The sequence below is a fragment of the Gopherus flavomarginatus genome, chromosome 8 (assembly GCF_025201925.1).
Source record: "Gopherus flavomarginatus isolate rGopFla2 chromosome 8, rGopFla2.mat.asm, whole genome shotgun sequence".
Taxonomy (NCBI): Eukaryota; Metazoa; Chordata; order Testudines; family Testudinidae; genus Gopherus; species Gopherus flavomarginatus.
In genome coordinates, this window is record NC_066624.1 from 72,479,077 (window position 1) to 72,494,861 (window position 15,785).

A 15,785-nucleotide genomic window follows, 5' to 3' on the forward strand; every position below is an offset into this window, starting at 1 on the left:
TGAAAAGCAAAAACAAACAAATGGAAGTTTTATGAAGATCCTTATTAAAGATAAAAAAAAAGTTGATGGGATGAGGTTAAGTTTTTCACTTATTTCTGGTATTTTACCCAAAGTTTTTTTGAAAAGTTACATGAAATATTCTGCTCGGAAAAAGAGTAAGGAATTTGAGACGGAGGCCCACTGTCTAATCACCAGTCAGATCCCAAAACAACCCAAACTCCGTGGCCCAACTATATTTTGGCCCATAGGATTTAAAAGGTCATCTGTATGATTGTAAAGGACAGTTACTGCAGTATTTTTTATAAGCAACAAAGATGAAATACAATCAAGGGGTATTTAAGGGCATGAATTTGGCTCATAGGGTATTAGGTTGGATACACTGAGAAACTAGAACTCCACCCATTGAGGTTCTATTCACTACTCAATATAGGCTTGATCTTATATTCAAGTTAATGGGAAAACTCCTGTTGACTTTCACAGTGAAGGATCAGGCAGCTGGGGTGCATACAGCTCCCACGAACATTTTAGTACTTTCATCTATGCACTGGGGAGTGATGATATCTCTCAGCTGTGAAGTCATTCTGTTTTTCTGGAGAACTCCTGACCAAGCCAACTTCCAGCATTTTTCCAGAGCAACCAAGATTAATATTGCTGTTGTGTACTGGTAAAATAAGGCTATTAGAGACCTATCATCCATCTCAGCATCATCTCCTAAATATAGGTTAGGAATAATAAAATCTAATAATATTAAATCAACCTTTTAAAAAAAAGTTAAAAATAATGGACAAAAACCCAAAGACCAGGAAATTCAGCACTAAGACTGTCACTGCCCTTAATTCACCCTGTTGCATGGGAGTACATCAGTCCTCGCAGTAGATAAGATCACATTTTTCCAGGACCTAGTAACCATACAAGCAAGAGGTGGTGAATTAAGGACAAACCAGAATTACTCTAATGTGAATGTTCTTCCTTTAATTGGTTTATCTCAGAACCTCATTACAGTCAAAGTAAGTGTTTATGGTTTACATTTCTGCTATGTTTTGTTAGGTTTATATCACAATTACACACACAAGAACTATGTTAAAAGAACATTATTAAGGTTGCAAAGTCAAGCACCCAAAAGTTGGGAAATGCCTGAATTAACATTGCCTGTGAACCTTAGTGTAGCCCCCCTGGGCATATGCGTTATGACACAGTCGTTAATTACATGTTCATCATACACAATTTTTCCCCACAGGACAGTCTCATTCAGTACACAGAGTGGACAGGGCTCATCTAATCAGCGGCTTTTCATTTTTTCCCCCTCATAACTGTTCAATGTGTGGTCCCCGGCTTTACCTATTGCACTCTATTCAAACCCTGCTCCAAAGACACAATCCTTACTTTCCTCATGGGCTTTTCCAGGGCGCACATCACTGGCATAATTTACCAACATTAATTTATTTCACAACACCTTTGTAAGTTGAGGAGACATTATCCCCATTTTAGAGTTGGAGAACTGAGGCAGAGAGAGATTAAGGTCAAAAGTATCTACTAATTTTGGGTTTCCAATCTGAGATGCCTAGGACCATATGTAGCATTATATAGTATTTTATATGTTCAAAGCACAACTCCCATTGACTTCAGTTGCAACAATGAGTGCTCAGTAAACCATTCCCTCAAATCAGATACTCATAAAACAAGGAATACACAATTAGTGATTACCTGTGAAAAGTCTGGTTTCAATAACTAGCCTAGCATCACTTAGGAACTTTGTGGCAGAGGCAGGGATAGAATTTAATTCTCCAGAATAGTACTCAACTGCCTTAACCATGAGATCATCTCTTCTCTTCCTACAACCTTCTATCTCATTCATTACACACCTTCTAACTTCCACAACAAATGAAGCAGGGGTCTGACAGACAAGTCTCCTTTACTACACAATTTTGACTTATTCCCAGAGCAAGTCCACTATATGCACAGAATGAGGTTATTGTCCTGGGGCAGACGTGTGATCATCTAATTAAAGACCGTGTCAAATTTAGGTTGCACCAGGAACATTAACTATGGCATTTCCTAACTTCTAAAAGACTGACTTTACAATCTTAAACATGTTCTTTTAACGTGGTTTATTTTCTGCCATTTTTTTAGCTCTTTTAAAAATAGCACACTGAAAAACCACAAATTCCATCATGTTGCATTATGCTGACACCCAACTGGGTCATCAACAAGGTTGGAACCTTTAGATCCACCACACAGACCTCTGCCACTTGAGCTACCTGAGTAAATAACAGAAGTAGCAGGTTGCCATCTTCTATATGAACTAGCACTACAGGAGGATGGGACACTTTTTGCTGGTGGATTTCATAGACATTAGCTGCCAGCGAAGGAATGGTGAGACTTAGAATTTTGGATTCCACTTCAAGCTCTTCAGAGGAGTGTGCTCTAGGATGACCAACACTGACCCCTGCACCTCCATCTCCTCCAATCTGTCCCTGTCCAATCTTCTTTCCTACTCCTCATCCCAGCCTCCGTTTTCCCATCCAGACTCCTTCTCCTGCTCCCAGTCTCCTTTCTCAACTGTGACGTTGCACTCTATATGATTTTATGAAAATATGCTAATGAGTGTGAATATAAAGTAACTGGTATACGCTGCATGCAAAAGGTCTCTTGTAAGGTATCATTACAAAGTTTATGATCTACTGAGTGTGGTCATCTTATTTGTATGTATGTATCATTCTTGTATCTGAAACTAGAAATATGAAACATAACTGAGGGCCTACTGTAATTATGTAAAGTGTGAGCCATTAATGGTGGTTTGGAATCTTGATGGCTCCCATCAACCAGGACAATTGACTGTGGATGGCTCTGTTTGCTTCCAGGCCTTCCTGTGAGTCAGGCTTGGAGGAATGAAGGCTTGGGGTCTCACAGGACATATGACCATGTCACCTGGTACTGAAATCCATCTTAAACCTAGTGCTTTTCCATTTAGAAGGAGGGGTGGGGACCCAGAGAGAAAAAAGTTTCCCCCCTTGTGCCAAAGCTATATAAGGAGGTGGAACAAAACAAAGGGGGCGGCAATCATGAGAAATGCCCTTGCTACCACCTAAGCTGAAACAAGGGCTGTACCAAGGGAAAGGATTGTGCCCAGACTAGGAAGGCGTCCAGTCTGTGATAGAAACTTATTGAAATATCTGAGGGTGAGATTTTATTTGTATTCAGTTTTCTTACTGTACTAGACAGACTTGCGTGTTTTATTTTTTCTTGGTAATTCACTTTGTTCTGTCTGTTATTACTTGGAACCACTTAAATCCTACTTTTTGTATTTAATAAAATCACTTTTTACTTATTAATTAACCCAGAGTATGTATTAATATCTGGGGGGTGAAAACAGCTGTATATCTCTCTCTATCAGTGTTATAGAGGGCAAACAATTTATGAGTTGTATAAGCAGTAAAACTGATTTATTTGGGGTTTGGACCCCATTGGGAACTGGGCATCTGGGTGCTGGAGACAGGAACACTTCTTAAGCTGTTTCAGTTAAGCCTGCAGCTTTTGGGGGACATAGTTCAGACCTGGGTCTGGGTTTGTAGCAAGATAATGTCTGGCTCGAACCTGGAAGGGCACTGGACCCCCAAACTGGCAGAGAAAACAGGCTCAGAGGTTGTCTCGGCACATCAGGTGGCAGTCCCAAAGGAGGTTTCTGGGACCTACCCCATCACACCAACCATTCCCAGTTATCTTCCACCAACACCTTGTCCCCATTCTCCTTGCCCGGGCAGTTTCTGCTCCTCACCTGATTTGTCTCTCCCCGCCCCACCCCACCAGCCTCCAGTGACCTCCAACCTCATATTTACCAAACCCACAGTCTTGCTCCCTGGGCTCTTCATCAAATATCAGTTTCAGCCTCTTACCTTCTCCGCCCCCACCACCCATTACCTTCTCACTTTGCTCAGCAACTCCCAGTTCTCCTCCTGATTTCTGGTCCCTCATCAGATCTGTGTCTCTTCCCCTTGACCTACTGGTTCCCAGTCCCAGTCTCTTTGTTCAACCAGTTCCAGTGTCGCTCCCAGGCCCCATCACTCTGTTTCCCTCCCTGGCTCCCAGTCCTAGTCAATTTGCCCAACAAGTCCCAGTCTCCTACCCCCTACCCAGTTTCCCTCTTTCATCTCTTACCAGTTCCATCCCAGTTCCTGCACCCAGACTTTTTGTCCCAATCTACTCTCCCAGTCCCTCATCCCTGCCCCTTGATGCTAGGTCTGGCTCTTGTCTCCATTTGAAACAGGCAAATTCTCCCCACATGCTCCCTGGGCACCCTGGGGCATATTGAGAGGACAGGAAAAACAGACTCCCTGCTCTCAATTCAGGTGCCCAACCTGGTCCTATCTGCAATGGTAGGGAGCAGCAATTACAGGGAAAGACCTGCTGAGCTCTCAGCTGGATAAAATCTTTGGGAAACAGAACTGAAAAGCTCTAACAAGTCTCTACTGAGTACTTGTGAACTGGAATTTTTCAGAGGCTTATAATTCAGCCAAATTTAGGCAGATTTTCATGGGGGTGGCAAAAGGAACATCCATGACATAAAGGTCACCTCCCTGCCAAACATCCAGGCCCTGCTCCAAAGCATGGAGGCACTAGAGTCTCTCAAAGAAAAGGCCACCAGAATTTTCTAACCTGGGTTAAATGCTGTTAGAAATGACTGGATTGTTTTTGCTGTAATTTTCCAGCAAAGTTCAACCTGAAACAGATACCCAGCAAGGCAAAATTTCACCCTGAAAGCTTAAAGCCTGGCAAAGTTAAAAGCAACCAAAACCTTTTAACGGGAAGTGTCAGACAACCTTAAGAATATGAGGTAAGGTGGCATAAAGCCCAGACAGACTAAGCATAGGATTGTGAGACAGAAATTCATAAGTTCCAGCCCAGATTCTCAGTGAGCTTTTGGGTAAGTCTCAGCCTGTTTGTGTCTCAGACTTTGCCTACAGTAGGGATTTGACCCAATTATCGCCATTGCTGGCCAGCCTCCATACACCCTATAGAGACGAGGCTATTTGCATGGGTGGAATTTACCTTACTTTCAAGGAGAACTTTACACAGAGGTCTGCTGTATCACTCTTACATCGAGCTGATGCACATAATTCTTAAGATGAAAAGAACTATAAGTACTAATTAATAATACTTTTAGGGTCAGATCTTCCAATAGAGCAAAAGATGTGGGGCCCCCCACAGTGTTAAGTCCAAAAGGATCAGGGGTTCACCAACAAAATCCCCCTGGAGCACCCACTCCTCCAAGGAACCTGGAGACAATAGATGCAGACCAAAAGGTGAGCACCGGCAGCACAGGAGGGGGCAGGGCCAGGCAAACCAAGAGAAGCTGATTCAGCACATATTCACGGAATCTTCATTGACAGGCTTCTATGGAGCCCCAGACAGAACTTTAAGTGACGTTCCCCCTGGCAACACCCACAGGGGAATGGGGACAGTACCTCTGCCAGCCTCCTTTGAGGATTTCAGGTGTCAATGTCTCTATGTGCTACAGCTGGTCAAAAAAAAGTCAGAAAATTCTTGCCATTTGTCAGTTAAATTTCTAAAATCAAAAATTCTTGACCAGCTTTATCACAGCCATGTAAGGTGGGCGGGTTGGCATCTTGGAAACCCCTGAACATTCGTCTGGGTAAAATGGGCCCAAAGCATTTAAAAGAGGCTCTGCAATATTACGAAGAAAAACAGCAGCAGCAAATGCTACACATGTATGGTGCAGGTGTCGGACAGAATCGGAGCTAGAATCTGCCCACGAAGATAAGAGGGATGGGCAATCAAGTTTAGCTCAATGCAACCAGAAGCCACCCTCATCTTTAATGTGGAAGTATGGCCTGCATAGATTGTAATACCCTGCATGCAATGCACCATCTTGATTCTGGCAGCCAGGAAACTTGCTCCATTTTAGGTGATTTAGGTGCAGCCCTTAAACTCTTGGCATGTTTTCCATGCAGTTAAGAAAAGTCTGAATGTCTTTCAGCATTATAAAAAAGGATATTTTATTAATATGGTATTGTGCAGTTCTCAAAGGTTGTTGAGAAGCTCCATTGCTTATTTAAAAAGACAACTAAAAGGTCCTGTAATGGGTAGACCTATTGGGTCTCACAACTGAGGTCCTTTATGGAATAGATAGCTGAAACAACAGGGGCCTCCACTCAAAACAAAGCCACACACAAGTCTGGAGAAGGAGTCAGATTCATGTGGCACAAGAGGCGTGGTCTGACTATGATCTAATAAATTCAGAGGCAAGGAACTGATCGAATTGGAGAGGTGTATCTGTGTGAGTGCGAGATGAATTGAGGCAACCCCTCAGATGCACACAAAGGAATAGGGCAGAGTGCCAAAGAGATAGCAGAATAGCACTGGAAACACAGTCCTGAGTAAAAGCCTAGAGAGAGCTTTTTGGGCTGAGTGCTGGTTGACAGAGACTTGGAACTGTGAGCAATGAATCTCCTGTTTGATTCCTCTGTGTTCAAGGAAACAGAACTTTGTAATTTCTTCTTGTGATGTTGTCTAATTAAAATATGACCATGCAAATCATTGTTGCTACCACTGTTATATAATTGCAACAAATCTTGTACAAAGTATGATGTATGGCCAGAAAGAGTTAAGTAGCTTGCAGGCTAATTGACCCAGAGTCAATCACTAGAGACACGGTAGAAAAGTGTGTGAATGGTCATTAGGGCCACTCCATGCTAGATAGGCTAGAACTCTGAAATGCAAACCTGTATTGTTAGAAAATTGGAGGTGATACTAATTGTATGTGTGTACTTACATCTTGTCAAATGTTAGGAACTGACTGTTTTTGTGGCTATCTGTTACTACAGCTATTGATTCAGAGATCAAAAGGGAAAATTAATATTTAAATTAACTGTAAACACAAAATATCGTCATGTTCATCTCTCTTTGAAATGTATAGAAAATCACCTGAGAATGATGGAAAATGGGCAATTGCCTTATGTTAATCTGTGTGGATAATTACCAGCAATGCTTAGGAAATGGATCTACTTCAAAAGTACCCATAATTGCCTATTGTTCTCCAAAGGACTCTGAGCTGTCACAAGAAGGCCTGAAACTGTATAAAGATGCCTTGGGTACCAATCCTTTTCATCTCACATCTGCTTGATGCTTCATGCAGGGCCGTCCATACCCATACCGAAAGTACGCAGCTGCACAGGGCACCAGGAAATTTGGGTCACCACATTTCCTGGTGCCCTGCGCAGCTGCATGCTGCTCCAGCCCCTGCTCTGGCTCTTCCCCATGGTTCCTGCCCTATCCCTGCCTCACCTCTTCCCACCTCTTCCCCCCCCAGCTCTGCCCCCACTCCCCTGAGCTCTGCAGCAGGGCCAGGCCTGCACTCACCAGCAGTGCGGCTGGGGCTGGGTAGCTGCACTTCCCGCCGCTGGTGAGTGCTGGGGGTGGTTCCCCATTGCTCCCCATGCCAGCCCTGCCCCCCCCTGCAGAGGCCTGCCTGCCTGCACCCCCCCCCCACGAGGGGGCCGCATAGGGCCCCGGAATTGCTAGGGATGGCCCTGGCTTCATGCAGGGGAAGCTTAAGCTACAAGGCTGGACTACCCTGAATATAAACATTTGGATTATAACCTGTGAACTAATCTGAAAGAACTCTTAGCAACTACAAAGCTCACCATCTCTGCTATGAATCTGAATCTCAAGAATTGTAGTCATGTCTGTATTTATACTGATCTTTTAACCAATACTCTCTCTCTCTTTTCTTTTTTAATAAATTTTAGTTTAGTTAATAAGAATTGTCTGTAAGTGTGTATTTGGCTAAGTTCTGGAAGATTCATTAACCTGGGAGGTAACGTGTCGGATTCTTTGGGGTTGATAGAACTTTCTTATATTATGAATAAAATTTTCAGTAATTCTCATCATCTTTGACTTGGGCGTCTGGGTGGAGGCCTGAGGCTGAGTTTCTTTAAGGGACCTGTGTTGTTAGCTTCTGAGTAACCAGTGAGGTGTTACAGAAGCTGTTTTCTGCTGGCTGGGTAAATCTAAGAATTGGAATATCCACCAGCTTTGGGGATTGCCTGCCTCAGTCTGCAGTTCACCCTAATTGAGTGATCTCAGCTGGCTCCCCTGGGATTCCAGTCACACTTGTAAATAAACAGAACTGCATCAAAGAAATAGCCAACTCCATCATCAATTTCTCCACCTATCTGAAATAACCTGAAAGTCTCTGAATTTTGGTTAACAGCACAATTCAAAAAGGAGTTACAGTGCGATATGAGACAATAAAGCTTCCACGAAAGAGTCTCTAGTTAGTAAGTGGCTCATTAGAAGGTAGCAACATTTTCTGTTTAAAATGAGGCAGATGGCTTTTTTTATTATAAAAAGGCCAAAATAAAGTAAAATTAAAAAAAAAATCCTGAATAAACTCTGGCCTGTGTCCCAGGCTGTATTGGATATGATACTACATCACAGAATGTTTTATAGCTTTAGCTGGTTTGTGCATAGCATTCTCTCTCTGAATGTACATGAACTGCCCTTTGACAGATTACTTTAAACAACCAAGCTTGCCACAAGTTCAAACTACAGACAACACATTATCCATCCTCACAGAAAATATCCAAACAGAATGAGAAATACTTTCAAAGAGGAAGCAAATCTTGGAATAGAGTCCAAATTTAACAAATGGTTAGTTTTACAAAAGGCTGCCAATATAACCAGCACATTTCCTCCCCCTCAAAGGCAATGAAGGGGGGAAAAAAAAATAATGTCCTTGGACTTTCAAGGACATCCTGCAAAATACTGAGCTGCACCTTCCACAATTGATAATAGATCTAAAGCTCAAATGCCCACAAACCAGTGCTCCAATTTTTGATGAGTACAACACACTTTATTTCAGGCCATGTCTCTATAAATCCAAAAAGAAGTAAGACTGGGAAAATTTTTGCAAGTTTTTGATTGGTGTGTCTGAATCAATAATGGACAGAAATGAACTACAACACTCTGCAATGTCATTCAGAGAAGAAGGACGGGGTTAGTCAAAGGAGAAAGAATCATTAACACAAAGAAAGGAGCTGGATTTAAGATCCAGTAAGCTTTAATTAAGAAAGACTGCTGTTGGACTAAGCCATGTAAAAGCATTTGAAAGGTGACAACAAATTTATTCATGTACGGCAACTTGGAGACTTGAAATGCAAGGAATTCAATTTCAAATGAAATGAAGATCAAGTGTCTCTTATAACCAGGAAAAGAAATATTGTATGTGAAGCTTAATTCTATTAAGAATGTGAAACCCTGCCAGAACATCACAAAAGGGAATGAGGGAAGTATTAAAGTGACATCAGCCACCACAAATAATTTCCAAGTCCTTTCAAAGCAAATTATTAGCAAACAATACTGTTATAGTATTTATTATAGTTTTGAAAAGAATACTATTATCGTTAAATAAATAATTAAAGTACAGCGAAAAGTTCCAGTGTCATCCAAATAAATTGGAGATACTCGAAGACAGTTAACTTTTCAGCAGCTATTATTTTCATTTTACATCATCATCACAACCCTGAGGAAAAGGGCAGGAGGTGAAAGACGTCTGAGGAATCCTATGAGGCCAGAGGGTTTTCCAGACCATTACAGGTTACATACCTTGAGAATAATGCAGATTCTGATAAGGCCTTGTTTTTAAGTGGCTGTAAAGTCCTGGGGCTGGGATGCTCAGGGGGAAGGCACGTGACCTCCTTTTTATTGCTGCCAGGATGGGTTGCACCGAGTAGCTATACCATTGTAGAATTAATAAAACTGTAGTCATGTCTGTATCTGTCCTCATTGGCCCTTTCTATTTACAATGTACATTAATGTATACAAATAATTACAATGTACAAATTACTTCAGCGAGGGACAAAATTATGAAGACTAGGCTGTACAAAAAATACCTAGGTGTCACTTTGCATACATTTTTTAAAAGAAACAAAATATTTGTTGGAATTTTGCTTTTTTTTTGTATGCAAAATAAAAACTTTAATTTCATCGTGCTTCACAAACCTGCCATTAGATTCTGATTATTAAACCTTTTTGCAAAGATGGTGAAAAGCCCAAAATCACCCATTTCCACTTTTTCAGATGGCTCTGAGAATTCTATGGTTACATTCACTTGCCACTAAAATGTCAGCATTTACCAACCTCTCTCTCTCTCAGGAGTACTGAGATACTGCAGCGACTTCCTGTTCTAGGTTGTATAACAAATCTTGGCAAATGCTGACAATGGCCCAGATTCTCGGTCATGTGGCACAAAGGGAGTAGAAACTTCCTGCATCTTCCTAGAGAGTGTAGAGATGACACAGGCAACAACTATGCCATCCTCCACAGCAGCCCAGTGTAGAGGGAAGGGAGGGTGAGTAGGGGCGGCTCCAAGCACCAGCACGCCAAGTGTGTGCTTGGCGCGGCAAGCCATAGGGGGCGCTCTGCCGGTCACCGCGAGGGTGGCAGGCAGGTTGCCTTCGGCGGCATGCCTGCTGAGGGTCTGTTGGTCCCATGGCTTTTAAGGACCTCCTGCAGGCGTGCCGCCTACTCCGCGGGACCGGGAACCTCCCACAGGCAAGCCGCCGAAGGCAGCCAGCCTGCCGTGCTTGGGGCGACAAAATACCTAGAACCGCACCTGAGGGTGAGTGACCAGATCACACTGTGCTCCCACTATCTCCAGATAGTTCCAGATGGCATATATTAGAGCAATCCTTAGCTACTCTAACTTGTGTCTGGGGATGGGCAGAGAATCGTGAAGCTCCCTGACGGTATGTCTACACTGCAGCTGGGGGCAAGTCTACCAGCCTGGGTAGACAGATGCATGCTACCCCGAGCTCAGCTAGTCTGAGTCTGTCTCCTAGGCTAGCAGGCTCATTTCTAGCTGCAATGTAGAAAATCCTGTCTGCCCAACCTAGTCTGCGCTGCATTGAGTGGATCTTGGCCGCAGGCATAAAACTGGCTATTGACTATAAATCACTTACAAACTGAGAAAGACTTTATGGGAAACTAAATGAGCCGTTTGAAAATTAGTGTTTTTCTTTTACTGTTACATAAAGTGCTACCCAGAACATTATTCAATTCACAATGGCTACAGAGAATAGTCTTACAGTTGCCAAAGATAGTTGCATGCAGCAGTCTGTTAACTCATTTATACCAGTGGCAGTTACCAATGTGAATCCTTCACACATCAGTGGTTAATTAAACCTCCTTAGACTACATAAGGATGTTACAGTCAGTGGATGCAATAACCAGAAAGTTTTCAATCTCTCCTTGTGGGGTCAAGTGGAAAGTGAGATGAAGCACAAAAAACTCTGCATTCCAGAGGTTTCTTGGCAGCAAGAAATATCATTTGGAAGTGCCAAGCTAGAATATCTTCACAGTCATAGATATGAGCGATGAACACAGTGTATAGTTTGAGAGAGAGGCAACTTTTTCCTATTCTGTGCATAACTCAAGATGAGGAAGAACAGATCCACCCTGACTCTCTTCTGGGCAATCTGTCAACATGTAACTTAACCTTCCTCTAGGCAGCGCTCACTGGAAGAGTGGAAGCTTTTAGAGCTCTTACATCATCATGAGAAACTTTAATGTAAGAGAAGAGAGAATATCTATGCCTAAAAAATGTTGCAAGTACAGTGGGGGAAAAAGTAAACACTCTCAGAAATCTAGTAGTGTCTCAACAAACCGCAGACCCAGTAGAATGATGAAATAGAAAATCCCCAAGTAGAGCATTTATTTTGTTTTTAATATCAGTATTTTTAGAGTTTTCCTACCCAAAACTGTAGTAATAATAAATAACGGATAGTCATATTATTAACATACTACTGGGGAACTACATATGCACTTTTTGAATCATTCTTGCACATAGTCCATTGTTAGTATTACAATTAGAAGTAATTTTATACCCTTCAATATCTTTTTTGAACCTTTTCCTCTTTTTGGCTCATTCCCTCCATGTAAGATCAGCATGATAGCAACTCATTCTCACAGTTACAGCTTCAAGAGAAAATATTTCAGATTTTTAAAAGATTGATTAAGGATTAGAAACCCAAAACCTGAAAATACCAACCCCAAATGGAGTACAATTGTATCTCAATATGGCAGTCACTACAACCAAAGGAGCAGCAGCAGCAGTCCTGAAAGCATTTGGACTTGTTTATTTTTGGCATAAAGCTCCAACCGTCAGAAGAATGAGGTACTATGTCCAACTTTCCCACTGCAGTTAGGTTAATCTTGTAAAGGTGAATTGGTTTCACTTCTTAAACAAGGATCACTGTTTACCATTACAAACAAACCTGGGTCCAATGAAGAAAGGAAATCCTCAGTAGCTCTTTCTGTAGGCCAACTGTTTCTCATGTGTTCCTTCCTGAAATGGAGCGATCTGAGCGACTCATTATAATGGTGCCTGTGTTAAAATAAAGGCTTTGGTGTGAGGTAATCCTCTCAGAGATACACAAAGCGATTACCTGGCACTTTCAGCTTCTAGAACACAATCTGCTTTTATGCACTTTAGACTTTAATGACATGTGTGAAGAATTCACCATATTCATTCGCTACGTCACAAGATTAGTATCAATGGCAGTTAACATTCTTGCACAATACACAAAAGTTCCATGTACCGGTCACAGTCCCCAGTCCCTTTTAAAGCCCAATACTTATTATGGCAGCTATGATAGCAACTACACATTTAAAGCATTGTTGAGATTTTTGCTTAAAGCAGAATTAAAATCCCTCCATTTTTCACTTTAATTGTTACACTTAGTTTCCATACTAAACACAGAGTTTCCATTATTATTATTCTATTAAAATATTCACTCTTGGAGAGGAGATTTTAAAAATGATACTTTTTTCCAAAGCTTATTCCCCAAGAGCCTATCTTTTTATTTATTTATTTTCCTCTTTCCTTTAGTTAAAGAGGCGCAGTCCCCAGAAACTCCAAAACACATAATTCTCACGAGATTCCAGATATGGCTACTTTTCAAATTTAAATGCAAAGGGAGTTTTTCCCTTGTGTGTCATAACTGAGTTTAACCCTACAAAGACAGGCTGACGCAGCTGCCCAGATCCACCAGCAACTTATATTCACCTCACTGCCTCGCCAGCCCTCCTGCTGTCTCTCCAGTCAATAGCCCTTACCACTCCTACTTGCCTTTGTGCTTCCTTGACACCAGTCTCCTTGCAACTTGACTATCTTCAGTAGTGAGAGTCCCAATCCAACAGACCAGCTACGGTCTGTTAGAATGGGGCTCCCATCTGGAGATCCATGGGAGGCTTGCCAAACTGAGGGATTGCCTTTATAGAGCTGCAAACTCCACTCCTCAATATACTTGGCCTACAAGAATCCTCCTCCAACCATGTCCTAGTCACCGTTACCAACAGGTAGCACTGAGAGAGTAAGGAGAGGGTGAGAAATTTATCCAAAGTTGGCTGAGAAGACAGATTCTCCATTGAATGAAATCTCTTAATGAACATTAGAGGTGAGCTCGATTTTGATGGACATTAGCAGGTCTGTTGGAATGGGACTCCTGATGCAGGGGTTTAAGATATTAGAGGGAAGATGAGGCCTGGAAAAAAGGGTCATCACTGGCTTTCTACTGGCTCTGTAAACCCCAATGCACACTGTTCCCAATCCCCAGCTTGCCAAGTCCAGTTCCCTGATGTTGAATAGAAATTTTTTTTCCAGTTTACAATATATTAGTGAGGCCATAAGTAAATATTTCTGCATTCTTCTCTTCTACTATTCTGGTTTTGTCAGTCTTTTACTTCTTTGCATTCTCTTTTGGTTTTTGATCCTTCTCACCTATCCTATTTCTCCCTTGCTTCACTCTCCACTCCTAATTCCTCTTTTTATCCAGCTCCTCACTCTGCCTCCAGCCCTACTACCCCACTCCATCTGTGAGCACAGCAGATCTAAGACCACCGCTGTGAGGTCAGTAAGACTAAAGGGTAACACTTCTTCCTTAATTCGGGCTATATGTTATATATAAATTAACTGGTGATCCCCAACATCTCTCCTGCTAGTATTCAGAGAGGTGACTTAAGTTTCCCCCCTTCAAACAATATAAAACAGTTGTAATGGTTTGTGCTGTTATTTTACAATGTAATTTAAAAAAAAAAACCAAACCCTTTTTTGTAAGCATAAGAGTTAAAGAAATATATAATGCAAGGCATGAATCTATAGTATGAAACTCTCACTATTTTAATGCAATCTTCGATGCATTAATCAATGCAACGTAATTCAGAATCCTTCAATAACCCATTGAACAAAGTTAATTGAGGACTGGGGTCTTGTGTACGACAAAAACTGAGCAGCTACTCTGTGCACTGAACATTTTAATGGCTGTTAGCTTTTCATTTAAACAATACCACAATGTACCTCCTAATCTACAAATTCCCAAGCTTCTGAATTTATATATACAACTTGATTTACATATGTATCATGTTTTACATAGAAACACACAATATTATATTATAAACACTACAGTAAAACATGGGGGATAAAAGGCAGAAATTTTAAATGTATCTATTCTTTCTTACAGAGAATGCTTCCTACATTACTGGTGGAATTAAAATATTGCTACTTTTGATCATTAATATCAATACAAACCTAATTTCTCTGTCCTAAATTAATCCCTGGTGTAAATACACTGCGATCAGCCCTCAGCCACAACAGGGGTACAACATTTAGTTCATTGTATTTACTAACAATACTGTTTTATATTCAGAAATATACAGCAAGATGCAGTAACTGACTGGAATTAGATCTATTGGGTGCCTCCCTTCTCTAGCTCCTGGTGCATGAGGAACATATTGCACTGCCATGCAAAACCTTAAACTCTCAAAGAACAACTCTCATTTCCCTTCTGCATTGCAGGACCTGCTACCCATGTTACAATTTATTTCACAACCAGAGGAGGTTTCAGCAATCCACCAAAAATGCCTTTACTATGACCCACAGTAGGAAAAGCTCACTCCCGGGTGGGGTGGGGCAGGGCGGGGGGAATAAAATCTATTAATCTTTCTCACTATACAAGGCAATGCAAAACTGCTGAAGCCTTCGATTGGCACAGAAGCCAAGGTGATATTTTGTCAAATTAGGAGGAAGTAAAATTCCTTAAAACAGATACTTTCTATCTTCACTGTGCCTCTCGATCCCCCAACAAATTTCAGGGACCCATTTTCCAAAACATCAGGGAAAATAATCTAGATTGCCTGCATAAAATCAGCATATGTAAATTGTTCATGCAAATTAGAATTTTGCTTTACTACCACATTTTTAATTCTAAAAAAACCCCACCTAGAAGTGATTCTCATGCCCCCTAACAGGACACAATATACCAACACAGTAAAGTGTGTGATTCAAATTGCTGATCAGAAGAGAGAGCTACGTACAATAATGCTTGATTTTGACCTCTTTTTTTCTGTTATCGGACTATCTTTCATCTTGCTATTAAAATTCCAGAGAAACACATAGTGAGGAAAGCAATCAGTTCTTAATGTACTAAGCAGGATAAGAGTATATGGTATGTACCTGATTCTCAACTGGTATAAATCGGCATAACTCTACAACGAAGATATGCCAATTTATGCTAGCTGAGGCTCCATCTCTATTATATCTTTAACAAAAATGAAAGTGACAATTAAGATAGCTTGGCATGCCATTTTACCAAAACACTGAATTTATATTTAAAGGACTGGATTAAGCACAAGGCATCAGGTGTTAGTGCTTATTTCAGCTAGAAAGCAGGGAGCTCAGTCACTGCTTTGAGGCAAACTGTTACTCTTAT

General features: G+C 41.4%; 1 protein-coding gene across 5 annotated transcripts in view; it reads right to left on the reverse strand.

Annotated features, from left to right (window-relative positions):
- LOC127056376 (retinol-binding protein 1) overlaps positions 1-15,785 on the reverse strand; it is a 130,504-nt gene that overhangs the window by 35,689 nt on the left and 79,030 nt on the right. For 3 of the 5 annotated variants that reach the window (XM_050964159.1, XM_050964160.1, XM_050964158.1), the window contains exon 4: positions 12,294-12,403. The exons of the other annotated variants lie outside the window; for them this stretch is intronic. In XM_050964159.1, the coding sequence (XP_050820116.1) occupies positions 12,294-12,403 (110 nt within the window). The remainder of the gene's footprint in view (positions 1-12,293; positions 12,404-15,785) is intronic. 5 annotated transcript variants of the gene reach the window in all.